The following is a 16,334-nucleotide window of genomic DNA, read 5'->3' on the forward strand; positions in this document are numbered from 1 at the left end:
TGTTCGTGTGATTACAATGTACAGTCACGCGGAGTCTTATTCCCAACCAGGTCAGCTACTACCCTTATCACCGTGCAGTGTCGTCCAATATGCCGATTCAGGTATGACTCAAACGCGAGCGATAGGCTAAACATTGAAAACATGAGCGTTCATCCCGTCATACACATAACTGCGATAGTTGTGGTGTTGTAGCAGGGATATCTGTTGTATGGCTGTTGTTCGCCTGTGAAGGAGATGTGGCACAACAGTGATACGGTGGAGGTATATAGCTATCCTAGAGCAGTGGTGTGATTACTCTGGGTTCACTAAGCTGTATTGTGTCACCACCCGAAATAATATGAAAATGGCGCAATGACACTGTATCCGACACACGACGGGCGATGACGTCACATGAGCCACCTGATCGACGGATTATACTGAACCTTGACCCCCTAAACTCAGGTCATCAGGCAGCTGACACGGTAAGCAGGGTTTCGGACAGCTGTGAGATATCAGTTGTGGAATGCTGTAGGTTATTTAGGTGCAACGCCTTCTTCAGCACATATTCCTAAATGTCATTTTCTAATTTACAAGCGTAATCTGTAAATGTAGACCTGCCACACTATTGTCATTTGCGCTACTACTACTACTGCTACTACTACTACTACTGGTACTACTACTACTGGTACTACTACTGGCACTACTACTACCACTACTACTACTACTGGTACTACTACTACTACTATTATTACTACTACTGGTACTACTACTACCACTACTACTACTACTATTACTACTACTACTACTACTACTACTACTACTACTACTGGACTACTACTACTACTACTACTACTACTGGCACTACCACTACTACTACTGGCACTACTACTACTACTACTACTACTACTAGTACTTCTACTTCTACTGGCATTACTACTACTACTACTACTGGCACTACTACTGCTGCTGCTACTACTACTAACAGTACGTATCATATGCTTTGTCATAAATAACGTGAATCCATCCGCCTTGCTAGAAGCTTTGCATTCTGTCATAATTTTTAACCTGTACAGTTAACACAGTAAACCAAAGCAGTAAAACCCTCTCCATGGTTTCCCTTAGCAACCAGTAGTGTCTACTATAGCGGACTGTATCGAGACCGCATCCTGAGCATGTGCTCAAGGATCCCGAGCTAAACTAGTTTTAAACCAAGTGTTTTCGAATAGGTGTGTCTCAATAATTTACATGTTTTAATGGACTCTTTTTTTTAAACACAGCAGTGGTACGGCTGAGGTATAGCTATCCTATAACAGTGGTATAGCCATTCTGGGTTTAGTAAGCTGTATTGTGTGAAATAATATGAAAATTGTGTAATTATATTTATAGAACTCACCATGATGCAGTTGCATCGCAGCCCACCTATTGACGTAAACTGTAAATTGCTCATCACAGATATCGCAAGTATGTATCACATGCCTCTCATATCATTTATCTAATAAAGCCGGGCATGCGTCTTTTGTACCGCTGTGTATGTGTATATGTATGTATGTTTGTATGTATGTATGTATGTGCATAGTACACAAATAGTGTTTACGCATGCGTACACTCGATGATGGTATTCATGACAGTGACAAGTACTAGGTTACATGTGTAAGATGACCGTGTTTTGTTTGTTAAAGGCAGCCTATGACATGACTGTGTAACTGGATCGTCACATGAACGGACGTTAGGAGGGGAGTAAGGATGACAGAGTCTACCCCTCTGATAACGCCAAAAGGAGGAAAGGACGGCGACGGTAAGCATGCTTATCCTGACTGAGAGTTTCTTGAACTGGTTTTGTCACACACCCAAAATCATGACAGTTGTTAACTATGACCGTTTCTTCCTTCATCATGGCAGCTTTAAGAGTGATTTGTTTGTTTGTTGTTTAACGCCGCGCTCGGCAATATTCCAGCTATATGGCGGCGGTCTGTAAATAATTGAATCAGGACCAATCAATCCAGTGATCAACAGCATGCGCATTGATTTATGCAACTGGGATGCGATGACATGTGTCAACCAAGTCAGCGAGTCTGATCACCCGATCCCGTTAGTCGCCTCTTACGACAAGCATGGGTTGTTGAAGACCAATTCTTACCCGAATCTTAAGGGGTCTTTTGAGAGTGACAGTTTCTCCTTATATCATAACAGTTGCCAACGTCTCTTCCTATAACACGACAGTTTTTACTATACTTATATAATTTGCCAGCGAGCACTCGATGTTGGTATTAATAACTGTGACAAGCAATATGTTATAGGTGTAAGATGGCAGTAACTTTATCATGACTGTTTTTAAAACCTACTATGTCAGGACAATAGTTAACAGTTACCTTATCTCCATTTATCTCCATTTATAACTGCCTCCATATATCATGACAGTATTTAACAGTGTCTGTGTCTCCCTCCCGATATCACGATAGATTTAAGCAGTGACACTGTCTCCCTATATCATGACAGTATTTAACAGTGTCCGTGTCTCCCTCCCGATATCACGATATATTTAAGCAGTGACACTGTCTCCCTATATCATGACAGTATTTAACAGTGTCCGTGTCTCCCGATATCACGATAGATTTAAGCAGTGACACTGTCTCCCTAAGTCATGACAGTATTTAACAGTGTCCGTGTCTCCCTCCCGATATCACGATAGATTTAAGCAGTGACACTGTCTCCCTATGTCATGACAGTATTTAACAGTGTCTGTATCTCCCGATATCACGATAGATTTAAGCAGTGACACTGTCTCCCTATTTAATAACATTTTTTCATTGCGACTGTGTCTTGCACTCTTTGTATATCAAAGGCTGCTATTGTTGACAAAAGTTTGTCCTTGGTACATTCATGGGATAAAATTGAGTTGAACATGTGGTCGATGTTTCTTACCGTGAACTGAAAAATAGTGGCTGAGTGAGTGAGTGAGTACGGTTTTATGTCGCTTTTAGCAATAATCTAGTAATATCACGGCGGGGGACACCAGAAATGGGCTTCCAATTTGTACCCATGTGGGTAATCGAACCCGGGTCTTCGGCGTGACGAGCGAACGCATTAACCACCTGGCTACCCCACCGCCCCCTGAAAAAAACATCACTGTTTCAAGTTGTATCTTCTCAGCACTGCCATTGATTCACATGAAATACAGTTTCTTTTGCTCGGCAGTTAGCATGTATGCATTATCGGTGCAATCTCCTCTTACACGTGCACGCCCGGACGCATTTTCGAAAAAAATCCCTTTTTCTTCAAATGTTCAAGCCGCGCTTGTATTCCATTATAGTACCGTGCCTGTGTTCACAACGATGGCTACTTGCATATGTTGGCTGCTTCGGATGCATCATGCTCTACTCCGCCCGTACCAACCTGAGCGTCGCCATCGTGTGCATGGTCAACGACACCGAAACCAATTCCACGTCGCCGATGTCAGAGGTATAGTTTCCACCACCTCATCATCTGCACACTGATACCTATCATGGTCAAATGTGACTAAATATCGGTTTCATAAATAATTTAGTGTCCAGGGGCGGTGGGGTAGCCGAGCGGTTAAAGCGTTCGCTCGTCAGGCCCGGGTTCGATTCCCCACATGGGTACCATGTGTGAAGCCCACTTCTGGTGTCCTCCGCCCGTAGAGCGGAAGGTCGCGGGTTCGATCCCCGACCGCGTCATACCAAAAGACGTTAAATTATGGTACTTGTTGGTCCCTGCCTGGCGCTCGGCATTAATGGGTACAACAAGGACTGGTCGGCTCGGAGTCAGTATAATGTGTCTGAGTGGGGTATTCATGCTTCACTGTGGCATGGTATCTCAGTGGGCTAGCACTATAAAACCAGCTTAAGTCTGGGCTAGTACAAGCAGCGGCACATACACATACACACGCATGCACGTCGTCATATGCGCGAAATATTCTCAAGTACGACGTAAACCCAATTTCACCTCACCCATCTGGTGTCCTCCGCCGTGATGTTGCTGGAATATTGCTAAAAGCGGCGTTAAGCCATACTCACTCACTCACTGTACACTGTATATCTGCATTCTAGATGTCCACACATTGTACATCTACATGCTGTAAGTCCGAATACTGTATATTAGTTCACTGTATACCCGCACACTGTATATCAACGCATGTATATTACACTTAAAGTCTTACACCACACGGATAAACAATCCTGTAAAAATACCTACACACGCCGAAGACCCGGGTTCGATTCCCCACATGGGTACAATGTGTGAAGCCCATTTCTGGTGTCTCCCGCCGAGATATTGCTGGAATATTTTGCGTAATACTAAACGCCCTCACTCCCTTCATACTACACGTTATATTTCCAGCATGCCGAGTTCTACTGGACCAAGGGAGAGCAGTCAGGAATACTCAGCTCGTATTTCTATGGATACATAATAACACAAATTCCCGCGGGAATACTGGCCAGTAAATATGGCGGAAAGTACGTCATGTTTATCGGGATGTCCATTGGCTCGATCGCCTCACTGCTTCTACCAATCGGCGCCCGGACTTCCATCTACCTGGTGTATGTGCTGCGTGTGATCCTTGGAGTGTCTCAGGTAGAAATTATTTTTAAGCTTAAAATTTACATTTACCGTGTTTCCTCTTGTAGATGATGGCCCAGCGTATGTTAATTTGGTTCAGAAAGTTGACAAGATCGACGTTTGTAAGAAGCGATTTAGTTTAATGCTGGCACATTGGTGTTCGAAATTCTAAGTTCTACCTATATGCATACAGCTTACTTTTGTTGTAAAAGTCAAGTCAAAACGGTTATTTGGTGAAAATCCATTGGCCTATATACAAATCAAAATTACAATATGTAAACATATTCATTTTCTCATAACCATTCATTGTGAATGGTAATATTTAGTCACAAACATATCTCAAGACACGGTTAGTGTCCTTTGAAAGATCGTTACTTGAACACGTTGGGTATATTTCTGTTCCGCACTAACGCACGTGGTTTACATGCACTCTATTCATTAATAAATAACATCGCGTTGTGTTGTACTCTACCCAGGGAGTCTTGTATCCATCTCTACAATCCATGTGGGGCAGATGGGCGCCGCCATTAGAGAGTACAAAACTCACTGCTGTCTGTTATTCAGGTAAACAAGATTTGAAAGTGTAAGTTTCTAAAAATATGACTGTACAGAAAACCCGGGTCCATTGCCCACAAGGGTACAATGTGTTCAGCCCATTTCTGCTGTCCCCACCGTGATATCACTAAACGCGTCGTAAAACCTTAGTCACTCACTATCAAGCCAATCATTTGCTGATACTTACCATTACACTTTCTATCTCCACGGAATTTGTATTATTACAAACATATTTACTTCACTTTCTATCTCCACGGAATTTGTATTATTACAAACATATTTACTACACTTTCTATCGCCACTAAATTTGCAATTATTACAAGCATCTTTACTACACTTTCTATCACCACTAAATTTGCAATTATTATAAACATATTTACTACACTTTCTATCTCCACGGAATTTGTATTATTACAAACATATTTACTACACTTTCTATCGCCACTAAATTTGCAATTATTACAAGCATCTTTACTACACTTTCTATCTCCACTAAATTTGCAATCATTACCAAGATATTTTCTACACTTTCTATCACCACTAAATTTGCAATTATTACAAACATATTTACTACACTTTCTATCACCACTAAATTTGCAGTTATTATAAGCATACTTACGACAGTTTCTACCGCCACTAAGTTTACAATTATGACAAACATATTTACTACGCTTCCTAATTATGTATATTCTACATTCCAGGAAACCAGTTTGGTAACATAGCAACGTTCGCTATATCAGGGTTCATGTGCATATATGGCTTCGATAACGGATGGGGGTCAATCTTCTATGTTACAGGTAATTTAAATATACACATAAAGGCGTTAAATGATTAGAATCATTTGTTTTGACCAAGCATTCTGTACATTACATTCTGTAATTCGTCATAGCCGAGTATACCTTATATCAGTCTATGTTATAACCGACGTGCCTTTCTAATATTTACTAATTCCTACTGTTGAAATTACCACACAAAACACATCAACCCAGAAAACTACTTTCAGATACCTAACTAAGGTCATGGTTTTGATCATGATGTTGATCACTGGATTGTCTGTTCCAGACTCGATTATTTACAGACCGCCGCCATCAAGCTGGAATATTGCTGAGTGCAGCGTTAGACATCAACCAAACCTACCACACATTAACAATGAACACAGACCTTCCGATCGACGGAGGTTTGATAAATCGCGATGGAGAGTTGCTTCCCCTGAGGCAGCAAAACGAAGTCGCATCGCTGTTTTTTCACACTCACTCTCTCACTCACTCACTCACTCACACACACACACACACACACACATATATATATATATATATATATATATGTGGGTTCGAATCCCGGATGGTTCTCCTGTGGCATGTCACCTGCATCTTTTACACATGCAATATAGAAATCCTTTAAATTGTAATGTATTTAATTCAGTGGAATGATTTTGATGACCGTCGCAGTGATGTGCTCATCCTTTTAGCCAACACCTGCAGTCTTCGGTGATTTTCAGTGGCCATTCATGTAATTTGGACAGCTTTTTTGCCCTTACCACCAAATAAAATTATTTCTGAGGAAAGCGAAAACAGGATAATAATGATTTTACTTTGATTTATTGAAATAACTGCCCCGACTCTGCTCTGAGCAGCTGAGTGTGGACCAGGGCCCCGTTTCACAAAGTTATCGTTGAGCTCCGACTGTCGTTAGACTTTTGGTGATCCAATATCAAGTGTTCGCGTTATCACCTTATTGGTTCTAAGGAATGCATCACTTGGATGCTTTATCCATCAGTCAGCTGGCACAACTCACTCACTCATCCATCGGCCCACCTACCAAACCCACACACGCATCAATTAAATTCACAAAGGTGTAGGGACATAAATAATTCTCTCCTTATAAAGTCTACTGATATATACTTTTCTGGGAACACCATCCGTTTATCAACAATCGCCTGGATGAAATAACAACATTATTCAGTCTTTCAAATCATTTCTTCCCATAACAAGCTGACACCAGCCAGTTTGGAACCGAACTGTTTATCTCCTGTTTACAGGTGGTATATCTCTGCTATGGTGCGGGCTGTGGTATATAACGGTCGCCAGCACACCGGCTGAACACCCTCGTATCACGAAGAGAGAGAGGAACTACATTATCTCCAGTATAGGGGAAAAACAAACGGTATCATCCATTTATATCTCAATGAATATGAATGCGTTATATACATACTTATATATATGTATATAACCCGTAACTATTTCTTGACGTATTCTTCACGCCCCGGGTGGCAGACTGCCCGTATATACGAAGGGAACGATGCACAATGTTACTAAATTTGCATCATTTTAATGGTAGGGGTCACGTGGAACCATGACCCGTGAAGATCCGGGGTAAAATTTGTCTTCGGCAACCCATGCTTGTAGTAATAGGCGACTAACGGGATCGGGTGGTCAGGCTCGCTGACTTTGTTGACACATGTCATCAAATCCCAATTGTGTAGATCGATGCTGATGCTGCTGATCACTGGATCATCTGTTCCAGACTCAATTATTTACAGACCGCCGTCATATAGCTGGAATATTGCTGAGTACTGCGTTAACCAGCAATCAATCAATCAACCAAAACTTCATTTGAACCTATTTGGTTGTACACAAAATTACCCACACACAAACTACTATTTACAAATTGTTGCATGAATGAATAGTACGTTAATAGACAAAATGAAATTAACAGTCTTTTGCCGCTCAGGCTCTTTAGCCTCACCAGTCTACATCATGGGTGAAGACACATCACGTGGCTAGACATTTTACATGGTTGTAAACAAAGGCACTTACTCCAAAATAAAAACATACAACTAAGAATGAATGGCCCTATACGGTGTAAGATGTATCAGAGGTACGAGGCTGACCGCAAGGAGTGAGTGAGCGAGTTTAGTTTTACGCCACTTTCAGCAATAGTCCAGCAATATCACGGCGGGGGACACCACAAAAAATGGGCTTCACACATTGTACCCATGTGAGGAATCAAACCCGGATCTTTGGCGTGACGAGCGAACGCTTTAGCCACTTGGCTACCCCACCACCCCCTGACAACAAGGAACTCTGGACAGAATAGTGACTGCCTTCATCGGACCATGACGACCGCTGCATGTGTAACCTATTCTTTTATTAACACGGGCTTCTAATCAAGCTGGATGTCAGAATTCTGTGAGTCGTGTATTTTATTCCCGGATCCAACTATGAAAACAGACTTTTCTGTTACGTCACAACTAAGTCATTATCGTTGTTATCCAGTCATACTCGACGCCATGGGCCGCCTTGTTGAAGTCGCCGGCGACGTGGGCTTGTCTAGTTGCACAAGTGTGTGCAAACTGGATATCGTACACACTGCTGACTAACTTGCCGACATACCTCAAAGAAGTGCTGGATTTTAATATAGCCGAGGTTCGTAGGGAATTACATTGAACTAATTAGTATTTCGAAAGAGTTTGAATAGAAACAAATAACAGAAACAAATTAAATTTTGTGATTTCGCACAATGGAATACGTCAGCCTTCAGAAAATATTATATTTTGTTCTTAACGGCTAAGAACCTGTGAAGATCCGGGTAGAATTGATCTTCAGCAATCCATATGCTTGTCTAAAGAGGCGACTAACGGGATCGGGTGGTTAGGCTCGCAGACTTGGTTAACACGTGTCAGCGTATCCTGATCGACGCTCCACACTAAGATTGCTGTCACACACTCTTCATGTTGATAATATGGGTTTGTTTTCATATATGAGATGCTTGTATTTCGTCCAAAACTTTATACAAAATCTACATTTTCGAAATAACCTAATTGTTTTGATGAACAGGATACAGTAAAGTAAGAACTAATTTTGCATGACATCTGTTTGATTGTCTTCTCAAGAACGGCTTGCTGTCGTCCATTCCCTATATGAGCCAGGCCGTGACTGGAGTGTTGTCTGGTCAGATTGCCGACTTCTTCCGGTCAAGGAAATACCTGAGCACCACAGCCACCCGAAGGATCTTCCAGACCATCTGTATGTACCAGTAGATATACACGTTATAACATAGGGCAATGACGTCATAAATATTGGCTTGTTTTGCAGGATTTGGTTTAATTTCCGAACAAATCTCGTCACAAAAGTTGCAGGGAATATAGAGATTATTAACCGAGTGTGTTTCCGTATCATTAATATCATATATTAGGAATAAATATTGTATTATGCGAGCCTTTGGCGTGCATGGAGTTTTGTAAAAGTAGTTCGTGGATTGACGTAGCTTGCATAGTTATCAGAATTGGATACCAATTAGATGATAAAATTCTATAATATTTCATTTTTGCAAATATACTTTGTGATTTATTTGAACAATAATGATTCATAGTTTCTCTGCCTTGGTTTCATCAATAATGTCTTATTGGCTGTTATACTGTTATTGCTGTTATACTGTTATTGCTGTTATACTATTATTGCTGTTATCTTATATTATTGCGTTCACAACTCATTTTGCCGCAGCAACATATATTTGGAAATAATTTTGTTCGGTTTAAAATGCAAACTTAGCTGTAATCAAAGGGGGAAACCATTATATCACCCTTCTTTGAATGAGTGGGGAAAAAAATGCCTTTCTTGGTCGTAAATCCATCTACTACTACTACTGCTACTACTACTGCTACTACTACTACTACTACTACTACTACTACTGGGCCGGTGGGGTAGCCTTTAGGGTTGGGTATTGCCAAAATTTTCGTATTGCGATATATTGCGATATGTGTTGGCGTATTGCAATATGTATTGCAATATATTGTGATATGTGTTGGCGTATTGCAATATATTGTGAAAGTGTAACACATGGGTTAAGGTAATGAAATTACTGTTTCCTTCTTTTGAGACAATGCAACTTGCCACTGTCAGGACTCAGATGTATTTGTACAGGAAATCAATAGAAAATGTTTCCAAACTGAAAACTTCGCTCTAAAGTTTGTAACTCGAGAAAAAGCGTCTGCCACGGCGTCCGCCTTTTTGGTTTGTTTATCCCTACAACGAGTGCTGGTGCCAATCTAATTTTTTATATTTATGTGGTTTAAAAGTCACGCAAATGCAATTATATGAACAATAACCATTCTCAAAACTATACATGTATAATGATATAAAGGAAATATAAATATTATTGTTTTAACTAAATCTCGAAAATTACCGATCGTATCGGGTGAACCGGTTCGCGAAAAGTGTATATGTCGTATTGTGAAGTTGGAATTGCAATATACCGGTTAACCGGTATTATCGCCCACCCCTAGTAGCCTAGTGGTGAAGCATTCGCTCGGGTACGATTCCCCACATGGGTATAATGTGTGAAGCCAATTTCCGGTGTCCCCCCGCCGTGACATTGCTGGAATCTGCACATATTTTTATTCTCATATCCGTACTGTCTCCCTAGTGAAGTCTCAGTGAAATATTCAGTTATCTAACATCTGGACCATCCTATCATTGGCACTGAATAGGTAATGTCCATCCTGTATATAAACAAGGAAAAAAGTATCGGAACACCTACTATTTTCTTTTGGAAAAGTCTAAATGTGTCCTCCTCAAATGACACAAGTTATTGGTGTGCGGAATGCTGGCATGTCACTAAGGGCTACTGCAAGAGAAGTCGGTTGCCTTCCATTGACTATCAGTCGATTGGCTGGAAAACATCAGCAAACTAATGGCGTTAAGGATCGTAAGCGTTCAGGCCCACCACGAGAATCACAAGACTTCACCCGTTCATTTCAAGTGGCTTGTTATAAACAGCAGCTCGCCCAGTTTGGTGTCAAGCTCGAGGTCACTAGATTTTTACGTCACGGGGAAGGGACCACTGGTGGGACGAAAGTCGAATTCCTTTGTTTATGACTGATGGCAGAGCTCGTGTTGGGCGTCGCAGAAAAAACTTCACATGAACAACGGAATATACTAGAGCAAATACCGTTTAGGGTGTTTTTGATGGCGTGGAGGGACTCTCCCATAACTGTACCTGATACGTTTACATATTGATGCTATGAAAAATATGCTGTGTTGCGTTCCTTTTTGTCTTGTGTATATGAATACATGATCGACATTAACCGTCCAGGTAGAGGGTTTCCGGCCTAGTAGCGTTTCATTGCGCATATTTTCCCGCCAAATCTATCATTTCATCTCATAAACGATATTTTTCTATTTCAGCGTTTGTTGGGGCAGGTGCGTGTCTGGTCGGGACAGGATTTGTGGGCGTAGAGCACCGCTACATCCCCATTGTTTTGTTAACTCTAGCAATGGGGTTTGTTGGGATGGCGTCTGCTGGCTACCTTGTCAACACTGTTGACTTCGCTCCAAGGTAGTGTTTCTTTGTCCTTTAATTCAAGATTAGAAAACTCAGTTTTGAATATGTCGTTCCAAGACGATCAATGATATGTGTAGGTATTTTTACAGGATTGTTTATCCGTGTGGTGTAAGACTTTAAGTGTAATATACATGCGTTGATATACAGTGTGCGGGTATACAGTGAACTAATATACAGTATTCGGACTTACAGCATGTAGATGTACAATGTGTGGACATCTAGAATGCAGATATACAGTGTACAGTGAGTGAGTGAATATGGCTTAACGCCGCTTTTAGCAATATTCCAGCAACATCACGGCGGAGGACACCAGATGGGTGAGGTGAAATTGGGTTTACGTCGTACTTGAGAATATTTCGCTCATATGACGACGTGCATGCGTGTGTATGTGTATGTGCGGCTGCTTGTACTAGCCCAGACTTAAGCTGGTTTTATAGTGCTAGCCCACTGAGATACCATGCCACAGTGAAGCATGAATACCCCACTCAGACACATTATACTGACTCCGAGCCGACCAGTCCTTGTTGTACCCATTAATGCCGAGCGCCAGACAGGGACCAACAAGTACCATATTTTAACGTCTTTTGGTATGACGCGGTCGGGGATCGAACCCGCGACCTTCCACTCTACGGGCGGAGGACACCAAAAGTGGGCTTCACATATGGTACCCATGTGGGGAATCGAACCCGGGCCTTCGGCGTGACCAGCCAACGCTTTAACCACTAGGCTACTCCACCGCCCCCTACACAGTGTACAGATAAACAGTGTATGATATACAGTGCACTTCTGAAGCGTGTGCGCGTTGCATCGATATTGCAACAAATGTATTTATTGATCCTTATGGACACAGTTTCTGTATTTAATTACATAGATACACAAGATGTCACGGGGTTTAGCTCGTTGATATTTTCGAAAGACATTGGTACACAAAACTAGAAATGTTTCATGGCTGGGACTCATGGGATGTATAGGGAGACACATATTCCAGGTGATCATATACTGGACATATAACGAAAAGAAGGTACTCATCTTCTACTTCCTACTTACTGAATAGTTCACAAACACAACGATCATATTTGTTTGTATCTTCGTGTTCAGTGTACGGTGTATGCGATGAGCATCTTGTTCGATAAAAAAGTTTCAAAAGATGTGTTTCAGTTTTAAATTGAGTTATGAGCTGCACATAGGAATCAGCAGAAAAGCACATTGTTTAAGTGATCGATATTCGTGACGCCCGAATTCACTCAATGTGATTGGTAAATAGTAAATATTTAAAGGTCACATGCAACGTAAAACACAACTTTGCAGATTCTGATACCTTTCGGTATGGACTTACCGAAACAAAGCGTCAAAAATGCAAATTCAACTTATAAAGTTGAAAAATAACGCGATGAAAAAAAACGCGCGAACTCGGAGTTCAAACGTTTCACTAATTTTCCCCAGACTTTTCTGGGGAATACGGGTTTCAACAGCTGGGCTGCACTCATAGCATGTGCGCAGTGAAATAGGTTCGCACAACTTGGCAGCGGGCTGTCTGGTGAATACTCGGTGAAGGGTTTGGTGTGAGCTATTTTTATAATGTTTTGTTGATATCTCACAGGCGCGAGCTTTTCATATGTTATGACAGTAAATAAACTGTTTATATAATTTCTTTTGTCTTTTTCACCACACGTTCTTCTTACCGAGTCACTTTCTCAGTTCGATACTTAAAAGCAATGTCATTACAGAATTTCTAACTGTGATATAGATATGTCGCTGTCACAGACAAAACTCAATGTCTTGTTTTATTGACACCTGTGTGTCTGCCTGCCTGTCTGCTAATGACAATATTCAATACACAACTGCGATCACTGACAACATGCAATTTGAACTTAACACCAATCAGGCTATACACCATAAACAAAACGCATTGATTTATGGCCCGAGTTCGGTCTCTGTCACATTATGTAATTACACAGACAGGAAGGTGTGATACTTGAACACATGACATGTTATGATGTCTGTTGATTGCAAAATGTTATACACAAAAAATGAGCATGTATTTACAAAACCCAACATCTCTATATATACACACACAATGAGCCGTGAAGGCGGCATCTGCTAATGAACCAGCCGTTACACTTGAGTGCACACCCACCCGCTCTGACTGGGTTCGGTATCCCGGCTGCTTCGTTTCGAGGGAGGTAAACCCAAGTACAAAATATTGCACTTTTGATTTGCGATTATACGCTTATAATTTTGTTTATATGTTTTTTCATAATCAGCAATGCATATTATATGTCATGAAGAAGTGATAATTGTGTTTTAATTATGTTTGATTTTTTGGTTGCATGTGACCTTTAATATACTTGCTTAAACATTCGAGATATATCTGACGTCATTTTGTTGTTTTGCACACAGCAATATCACGTAATCACAACGTCATTTACTAACCTAGTTCAGTGTTTGTAATGGGTGGTGGGGTAACTTTGTGGTTAAAGCGTTCGCGCGATCGATTCCCCACGTGGATGCCATGTGTAAAAACCATTTCTGGTGATGTTGCTGACAGCGACATAAAACCATATACTCACTTATGTATCATCGGAGGTTGGAATCTGCTTGTATCAGCGTTACAAGTCATGTTGCGCCGTGTAACAATGTCCAAAGTCATGTTGCAGATACGCTGGTATACTGTTCGGTATAACTAACGCTGCTGCCACGGTCCCGGGAATGGTGGCACCTCTCGTCGCCGGTGCCCTCACCCCAAACGTAAGTGGAAGATTCGTCATGCATGGGTTAAGATTTTGTTTTTATATTCCAGCATCGCCTCAGCTGTTTCAGGTACACGACGACGCGCTATAAATATCAAACTTTAAATCTAAAGATTTACCCGCCTCGATTATCCGCCCAAACAGATCCCATTATTCAGAGAAGGCGAAATGGCGGTGAAAATTAAACGAAAAGATCACTGATTATCAATGGTGACATCACGTGCTCGCGAAAAAGATAAATATTTGAACGAAGGCAATGAACCTGACCACACGATTCAGCGCCGTGTACGACAGGCAATAGTTACTAGGAATCGAGGCTGACCTATAATTACCGATCCAGGGTTTGTTCCCAATGATTTGACGTCACTCAATTCATAGCATGCTCAATGAATCTGCTTGTCGCATATTTGTTTCAGGGTCTCTTTGACAGAGTAGATAATTGGGGTTGTTACGACGTAAATTGTAATAAAAACGCAAATTGTAATACTTGCAGCAAAGTGTAATGAATTCGACGTAAATTGTAATAAAAACGTAAATTGTAATAGAAATTGACGTAAATTGTAATACGCAAATTGTAATAAACATTGACGTAAATTGTAATAATTTTAGTTGCGGTAAAATGTAATAAATATTTACGTAAATTGTAATAACAGTTTTAATCACTCGTAAATACACGTGTGTTTGTTTTACGTTGAATTTCATACATCATATAAGCTTGTTAGGGCGATAACTCAAGAAAGAAATGATGGATTTTGTTCAAATTTGGTACCAAGGTTGTTACAACGTACATTGTAATAAAAACGCAAATACTCAGTTACCTCCAGGGACGGTAAGGTGGCCTTGTTGTGCTCGATTACCAATTGGGTAAAATGTCTAAAGCTCTGTTGTAATTCCCTCCTGGAAAGGAGCAGTGATAAAGGAGCTTACAGCCATACTGACTCAGCACATCTTGTCTCTCTCCACAGAAAACCCAGGAAGAATGGCGGAACGTCTTCTACGTGTGTGCAGGGTTCTGTGTCATAGGAATTGTGGTGTTCGGCACCATGGCCCGTGGGGAGCTGCAGCCCTGGGCCGTGGACAAGGTGGAGGTGGACGTGGGGGAGGGGCAGGATGACCCCGAGGTGTCGGACAGGTCTCTAGATTCCAAAGACAATTTAGACAAGAAGGCAATGATAGACACGTCAAATCAACTGTAACATATGGTCTCTGTTCAACTGGCAGAAAGTGGGTACCCGGTGGGACAAATCATGTGACTATAACCTTCTAGCGCCTCACAGGCAGCTTGGGTTATCCGGGGTAATAATGAACTGTCAGCGCTATGAGCATGCTGTCGATGTGGATGTGCGCAGTATAAATGGACAAATTATTATTATTTATTATTATTATGACACATACCGGTGTCGTCGCTAATCCAAAGTAACCCATCAACAGTTGGTTACGATGTGGCTGGAATTCTGCAATGGACAATGCTACTTGCGGATATTCCAGGTGGACAAAACACTCATAGTATTTAATTTGCCTGTTGTGGTATTATTCATTTATGATGATGATGACGTCAGGTGCTCACACTGTCGTGTTATTGAGGAAGAAATCTATGTTTTTTTAAGTACAGTTTTCCTCTATTTGAAAGTCGTCGGGAAATGTTTATCCCAAAGATAGTTAACCATTATGCTTGTGTTTGAAAAGGCTGTCAATTACCAAACAGTCATACATTTTGCAAAGGCATGAAAGAGGCAACAGTGAAATAAAACATATATTTTGTACAAATAGTCAACCGGTTTTATAGAAATATATTTTGTCTCTCATCCTGTCTGTCTATTTCTGAATGTAAGTGTTTGGTAAAAGTGTTTGGTAAAAGAACATTCGCGTCCAATAATTGTTTTAGGTGTTAAGTTTACAAAGTGTACACCTAGTTTGGCATAAGAGTCATCTGACATTGTCAAGTGGCAAGGGGATTCTTCCGGGTGAATTCTTTCAAAGGACTCCGTGACATTCACTGTACGTGATCAGCCATTATGACGGGTCGTGATCAGCCATAATCACACGAGCCAAAACAGGGCAGTGTTGCACTTTCACGTAGTGGATTACAAGTGGTTTTGTTCACTTCAAAACTGTTTTTGACTATTTGGGCGC

The 16,334-nt window shown here is 41.1% G+C and overlaps 1 protein-coding gene across 3 annotated transcripts; it reads left to right on the forward strand.

Moving 5' to 3' along the window:
- On the forward strand, positions 1–16,006 carry LOC124268209 (sialin-like). Of its 3 annotated transcripts, none has more exons than XM_046703238.1 (12): positions 1–101; positions 1,659–1,774; positions 3,290–3,438; positions 4,336–4,569; positions 5,031–5,118; positions 5,811–5,906; positions 7,148–7,272; positions 8,385–8,534; positions 9,002–9,134; positions 11,295–11,445; positions 14,109–14,199; positions 15,167–16,006. In XM_046703238.1, exons 2-12 carry the CDS (start codon positions 1,723–1,725, stop codon positions 15,395–15,397), a joined length of 1,500 nt encoding a protein of 499 aa, XP_046559194.1. In that variant the 5' UTR covers positions 1–101; positions 1,659–1,722; the 3' UTR covers positions 15,398–16,006. The 3 variants fall into 3 exon arrangements, with proteins under 3 accessions (XP_046559194.1, XP_046559193.1, XP_046559195.1); XM_046703237.1 differs by lacking the exon at positions 1–101 and adding an exon at positions 109–461; XM_046703239.1 differs by lacking the exons at positions 1–101; positions 3,290–3,438 and having other exon boundaries at positions 1,543–1,774.
- The last annotated feature ends 328 nt before the right edge of the window (positions 16,007–16,334 follow it).

Source organism: Haliotis rubra, unplaced genomic scaffold, assembly GCF_003918875.1.
Source record: "Haliotis rubra isolate DU_JTF1 unplaced genomic scaffold, ASM391887v1 Scf137, whole genome shotgun sequence".
Taxonomy (NCBI): Eukaryota; Metazoa; Mollusca; class Gastropoda; order Lepetellida; family Haliotidae; genus Haliotis; species Haliotis rubra.